We start from the raw sequence: 6,666 nt of genomic DNA on the forward strand, positions 1-6,666 counted from the left end.
GAGATTTTTTATTGAAGATGCTCCAGCAATAAATGACAATGAGAGGGATCATAAGTCCTCATTCCATATGATGCATGGAAAAATTTGACTACCTATGTTGGAATTATGTGTTGAACAATCCAATTGATTTATTGTATAATGTGTACAGTTTGAAAAGAACAACTAACGAGCTATGAGAGTCCTTGGACTAGAAATATAAAACCAAGTATGTAAATTCTTCGATTTCTTCGAGAAGCAGATGATATAATCATCTGCTTCTCATGTTTGGTGAATAGCTGGGACATTGAGGAATATCCGGAAAGGCATTTAGGGAATCGGTCTGATTCTATCTTTATTCCTTCCGTTTGAAGAAAGAAAGGATCCCAAAGAATTGATCTTTCTTTTAGTTGTTGAATCTCTCTTTGATTGATCAATGTGTGATATTCTGAATCCTAAAAATTGATGAACTTAAAAATCGTCATCAATCAAGTTCAAGAGATCCAGGTGATCTTGCAAGAAATTTACGCAAAAGAGATGGTCCTAATTGAAGCCTTATATGTAGTTGCAATCATTAAGAAGATACCCCTCACATGGAAGGATTTTAAGAACTACCTATGAATGTTGAAGAACTAAATGTTAGAATTCAAATTGAGGAAGGCAATAGGAATTCTGAAAAAAGAGTTTCATCTCACCCTAATGTTAAGGTAAATGTAGTGGAGCAATCTCATGATTAAAATAACCTTCTAAACATAATAAATATCACAAAGATAAAGAATTTAGAAAATCCTAAAGACTAAACATGATGAACCAAGCATAATATAGACCAAAAAAAAAACCAAGCATAATATAGACCAAAAAAAAAAAAAAAAACAAGATAACACATTAACTTTTAACAGATGCCGCCGCTGCTACTTTGATGAATAATGAGCTCCATCAAAGGATTCAGATCCTGTATCAGCATAAGGAAACATTGGATGCTTTACAGTTCGAGTTTGATTTCCAAAACTTGTCCATGAACATCCCTTAACAAGCTTGCTTCTTGTGTCAACAATGGGATCAGCTGGTCTATAACAAAACCTACTTTTCCGCCATTGTTTTTTATTTAGCTAACTAGCTTTTTTTGTTCACCAAACTTTAATCATTAAACTATCCCTCCCTCCATTAATAAGGAACATTGTAATAATGGTTTTATTTCCAATTGAAAAATTAATTTTAATATATCTATCTATTTTGGCCATTCATCATATATATCAAAACACAAATAACTAATACTTTTAAAATCACATTCTTCCAGACGTTTAAACTCAAATGATAAATTCGTCCAGTAGCACAGCTTACATTGATTATTCCAAAGCTACAACAATAATAAATTGAAGCCTTACATATAAATAGATCATACATCTCATTTTCCTTTATTACAATACAATTAAAGCAGCAATTATTTATGCTAATAATATGAATTAATTAATAATCATTCAAAATAAACTTGAATATCTTTTGTTTAGGTGAGAATGTAGCTATATGGTAGTACTTTCAATATTCAAGGACACTTGAGCTTGTTTCCGTGGGTTCGGAGACGTGCATAGCATGGACATACACTTTTATGGCCATAAGTACCCGGTGGAACGCAGTGGCATCTTATGCAACAAGCTTTACATGCTCTTTTGCATCTCTTCTTTTTTGAAGCCTTTTTGCATCTCTTCGAGCATGCTTGATTGCAATCTGATCATCATCATCATCCACATGGACAAAACATTTAAACCTCTTTTCTTTTGAGAGAGTTTGTGGAAAAATCAATATTAAAATATACATGCTTTTCTTTTGTGGAATTGCTCTCTTTTTTGTTATCCTCATCTTTGTCCACTATTAATATGAGCAAAAAAATAAAATAAATTTAGAATAACTATTTTTTAAGATGAGAAGAGAGATATTATCAATTGTCCGACAAAAATAGAGAGAAATGATGATAAAAAATCATCTTCCATCTCCTTGCTTATGTTGGAAGACAGGCATGATAACATAGTAAGTGTAAAGGATTATCACTTATCCAACAAATTAAATGTTTAATGAGTATCAACATTTAAGATAATATAAATATAATAAACTATTTTTCACAATTTAAGTTTTTGAAAAAAAAAATAATAATATAATTTGATATCAAAGCAATTGATAATCTATCCCAAAAAAAAAAAAAAAAAAAATCTTAATAAGAGATCCAGACCAATTTATTTACTAAATTTTGGATGTCAATTGATGCGATGGTTAAAATGAAAAATTTTAAAATTTTTTGACTAATATAATATATATATATATATTATATATATCAATACTTTGTCCGACATATCATTTTTTGGTAACTGAATGTATCATTGCTTTGTCGATAAACACTTATTTTATATCACAGCTTGATGATAACAAAATAAAGATAAAGTAAATAGAACGTCTACCCTTTTTCTTGGCTTTTATATATTTTATATGTGGAATAAAAGAGTTGTTCAGTGATTGCTTTAGTAAAGTCATTCTTTCCTTGCTTTATACTTTCTCATATAATTAGTGGTTCACCAAGTTAATATAGGATCTTCATATACTATTTGCCAAACACAAAAAATAAAAAATAAAAATTCTTCATAGATTTGAGGTAAATCTTTTTAATTTTTTATCGATATGCATATCCCATTTCCGATGTTTCTATCAGAAATTTACTTACTGATTTTTGGAAGATGTGGTTTTTTGTTAAGAGCCACCACTGCATTTCCTTGGTCCATCTGTAATTAGAAAATATAAGAACGACAAAATGAGAGGCTACATTGTTATTCAAAACAGAGTTCATAATTTTAATTTAACATATATAATTGCGAAACCATATAAAATAATGGAATGGAAAAGATGCAGAGAAAAACTATACTAACTTTAGTTGGAGAATTGGCAGCATCACTCAATGATGATGAAGCTTCGACAAAAGCCTACAAATTAAAGGAAAATTAAAATTCATTAAAATAGAAGGCATTTCAAAAATTCTAGAATTAATATTTAATTAATTGATAAACTTTACTGCAAACATTTGTGTATATATACCTGAAGCAAGAGAATGGCCATGATAAAAATGGAGAAGAGTTTCTTCATCTTGTTGTGGGTAATGGGTGATGATAAGGTTGATGAATTATTTCTCTGGTTGTAAATGGGTATGGGAAAGAGAGCAGAGGTTGTTGTTGTTATATAGACTTGGATTTGTATTTTTGTTGGGAATTCTAGACCATATCATTTATGATATTCACATGCAAAAGTTTGAAGCAACAGGGGTTGAGTTGAGTGCTCTCTGAGAAAATATGGTTTTTGAGCAAAAAGACTATCTCTTTCTTTTGAAGTTTATAATTTACTTTTTATCTTTATTCCTTTTACTTTTTTTTATAATTTTTTTTTTTTTTTGGGGTGAATTTACTGCTTTTACTCTTATGTTACACAGCTGTTGATTCTTTGGCCACCGAAGGATGTACGGACAAAAGAGAGCGCAAGAGGGATGATGGTCTCCTAAGTCTAGACCAAGATTGACATGTCTCATCTCATGGCCATATTTTTGGCATGTTTATGAGGTTGAAATTTATAATAAAAAAATATAAAAACTAAAAAATAAAAAATAAAAAATAAAACTAAAGAACCGCATAATGGATTTTCAAAGGACCTAAAAAATTATCAAAATTAGCGCATTCAAACGCTTGAATAACCCTAGGGATGAATGTGCAAACTCAACTGTGTTGAACAGATTGGTAAAATTTTTCTATGTTTTCTACATAATATCCAATTTAAAATGAGATAACCAGTTTGGAATGCTAGATTACATTAGATCACACTGAATTATTTGAAATTTTTATTACAACAGTCCAATTTAATCTAATATAGTCGAGCATTACAGAAAAAGCATAAAAAAAAAATTAGGTACAAGTATCCAACTTGAAATAGCCACAGGTGACCATTGATTGGGTTATAATCCATGATGTAAGCCAAGATATCAAGGATAAGATCTCAAATTTCGTTTATATAGTAATTTTGGCGTCAAAATCAACTCCCTAGGTGGAATCAATTACGCTTGAATTTATCAAATACTGTTTAGGGAAAATTGTATTTTGGTCTCTTCTATTTTGTTTTAATTATAGTTCAATCTATGCTTTTGAAAAATTATTATTAACCTCCCATTTCATCTGTTAATTTTAACACTTAAATGTCATAATTGTATTTTCATAAATATTAGCAAAATTGGAACTGTTATATTTTGAATTTTATTAAAATTGACACTTTGCGCCTTAAAGAATTTTTTTCTATCACTTTGCACTATGAAATCACATATCATTTGCACCGTTGGTCCATCTATCAGAAAACCAAATAGAAAGGGCCATGTGTGTAACACCTCATCCCAATCTACGCTGGAATTTTTTTTCACGTTGGCTAAGTTTGACCGTCGTTGACCAAGCGGGTTCCATTTTCATTTTTTGATCCTGATGGAATTCTGCATTGATCAAGGCACCTTTGTGAAGTACGCATCAATTTGAGGTCGTAGTAGTACATAAAAAATGGAGCTGCGGTTTGAAAGTTATAAGTAAAATAATATGCTGTCCGAACTATCCAAGGGTACCGGGTTTGACTTTTTAGTTTTGTAAAATTTATCTTTGACTCATGTATGGTTGCAAAGTACTGGTCAGTACAAGTTCACAGACTAGTAGCACGCCTAATTTAGACATTTGGTTAAAAAGTTATGGATGTAGAAAATTTTTCTTAGATAGTATTATTTTATGTTTGATCACGTGCATGTGTAAAACGTGTGCATAGTGCCCACCGTACTGTGCCACATATCATTTGTTTAGCCAACCCGTGAATGCACAGTGGCATCCACAGGTGGAATTTAATTGGCTAAAATAAGAGGTGGGGGCGAGAGGGATAAGAGAGAAAGAGGTGAGAGAGCAACCCCCAAAAGCCCACCTGAAAACTGGCCGGACACCCAATTTCATGGCCAACCGACCACCCCTGCCCAGATAGGCCGTTTTTCCGACAAGTGACCCGTTAGCTTTGCTGGCCGATTTCTCCCAAACTAGCCACCCATTTTTGACACCGCCAATCCTGTTGAGTTACCCATTCCCTAATATACCTCCCACGAAAAATCATGGCCATTGGCCACTGAACGCACTACCAGTGATGACCTTTCCGGGTCGGCATGGTGGCTCGCCATGAAATCTTGTTTCGGTGAGTTCCCGGTGATACCACCAACCCTTCCCTACTAATTTGACCTCTCTGAATCCAAATCCGAAGTCTTTTTCGTTCAATTCTCAATGGATCATGAGATTCCAGCCACCATAGGTCCGATCTCCGGAAGATAAGACCTGATTTATAATCCTCGCATCGTAAGCTTCATTTCGGTATATCAATTGTAAATTTTGGTTAACTTTTGTGTTAGCTTCCCCAGATAACCGTGTATAATTTATCCAATTAAAATATTAATTTAATCAATTTTATGTGGCATTAATATTTTAGGAGCACGTATAAGTCATGGAACTAATCCCGTTAAAGATCTTAATTGATAAGCGTGCTTAAGGTGAGTGATCCACCTTCAAATTTATTTTTGGTGTTAAATTGTATGTATATATATATATATTTTATGTTAATCATTTAATTGGAAATTATATTCGACATGTCGAATAATTATTAAATTTCTATTTGAAAATTTTGATGAAAAATTTGGGGTGATATAAATTTATATGCATAGAAATCATATTTTTCATTTTAAGAAATCATGGATTTAAATTTTATTAAATTATTATTGAATTTAATTGCAGATTATTTATGATTCATAAAAATGTATTTATATGAATTTATGTACTTGTGGATTTTTTACGCGATTTTATTGCAATTTTATTTATATCGAATTTTGAGAATTTGAGCGAATATTGTTTTAAAATTTTTTATGCTCAAAGAATTTATTTATGCATTTGATTATTTGTGGATTTGATTTAGCTATGGTGAAATTGATGGATTTCCATTCATGAATTTTAAGTGATGGATTTATGACAATGATTTAAAAAGAAATGTGGAATTTTACGGGGTTAGCGGACCAGTTTATACGGTTGTCCTGTGTTTGCCATCGGACCGAGGCTGGTAGGATTTAATGCAAAGCGAGCATTAGCCATCCCCCTCCATGGTCGACATGACCGTTGATAGCAGCGGCGCTGTTGGGATGTCAAGCGACCGTATGTCGATTTCTCTGATTAACCTTCCCGTTAGGTGGTGTTCAGGATGCTGGGTACCATCGGACATCACTAGTATATGATTTGGTGCATCAAATGGTTTTCTCGACATGATTTTCAAAATAAAAGCGTTTTAAAAAGTATTTAAATTTAAAATGGATTTATTTTTGTTTTCATTATTTATTTAAAATTTGTGATTTAAAATGCATTTTAACATGTTTTTTATAATTTATTTTAATTTAAGATTTTAACATGATTTTTATGATATTTGATTATCCATCTCAAATTTATGTTTTAAATAAATTTTAACATCTTATCATTATTTTATCGATTTATTCAATCAAAGTTTAACAAATTACTTGTTGTAAATAAATTTTGCTTTTATGTCAAATTTCTCTTATATAAATCTAAATTTATTGTATTTTATTTGGGTTTTATTTATTTAATATTTTCTTAA

General features: G+C 31.2%; 1 protein-coding gene across 1 annotated transcript; it reads right to left on the reverse strand.

Annotated features, from left to right (window-relative positions):
* Positions 1-1,288: 1,288 nt before the first annotated feature.
* Positions 1,289-3,305, reverse strand: LOC107410206 (gibberellin-regulated protein 9-like). The gene is made up of 4 exons (XM_048476184.1): positions 3,055-3,305; positions 2,889-2,942; positions 2,687-2,744; positions 1,289-1,701 (listed from the first exon to the last, which is right to left on the reverse strand). The coding sequence occupies exons 1-4, from the start codon at positions 3,100-3,102 to the stop codon at positions 1,520-1,522; spliced, it is 342 nt and encodes a 113-aa protein (XP_048332141.1). The 5' UTR covers positions 3,103-3,305; the 3' UTR covers positions 1,289-1,519.
* Between the last annotated feature and the right edge of the window lie 3,361 nt (positions 3,306-6,666).

This window comes from Ziziphus jujuba, chromosome 5 (assembly GCF_031755915.1).
Source record: "Ziziphus jujuba cultivar Dongzao chromosome 5, ASM3175591v1".
NCBI lineage: Eukaryota > Viridiplantae > Streptophyta > Magnoliopsida > Rosales > Rhamnaceae > Ziziphus > Ziziphus jujuba.

What these genes read in the sequence shown, in the direction of transcription:
- LOC107410206 (XM_048476184.1), bottom strand. Translation starts at nt 3,102, where the DNA reads ATGAAGAAACTCTTCTCCATTTTTATCATGGCCATTCTCTTGCTTCAG. An exon ending in CTGCCAATTCTCCAACTAAA is followed by an intron (nt 2,745 to 2,888) that starts GTTAGTATAGTT and finishes TTCTAATTACAG; the next exon opens with ATGGACCAAGGAAATGCAGT. An exon ending in ACCACATCTTCCAAAAATCA is followed by an intron (nt 1,702 to 2,686) that starts GTAAGTAAATTT and finishes GATGATGATCAG; the next exon opens with ATTGCAATCAAGCATGCTCG.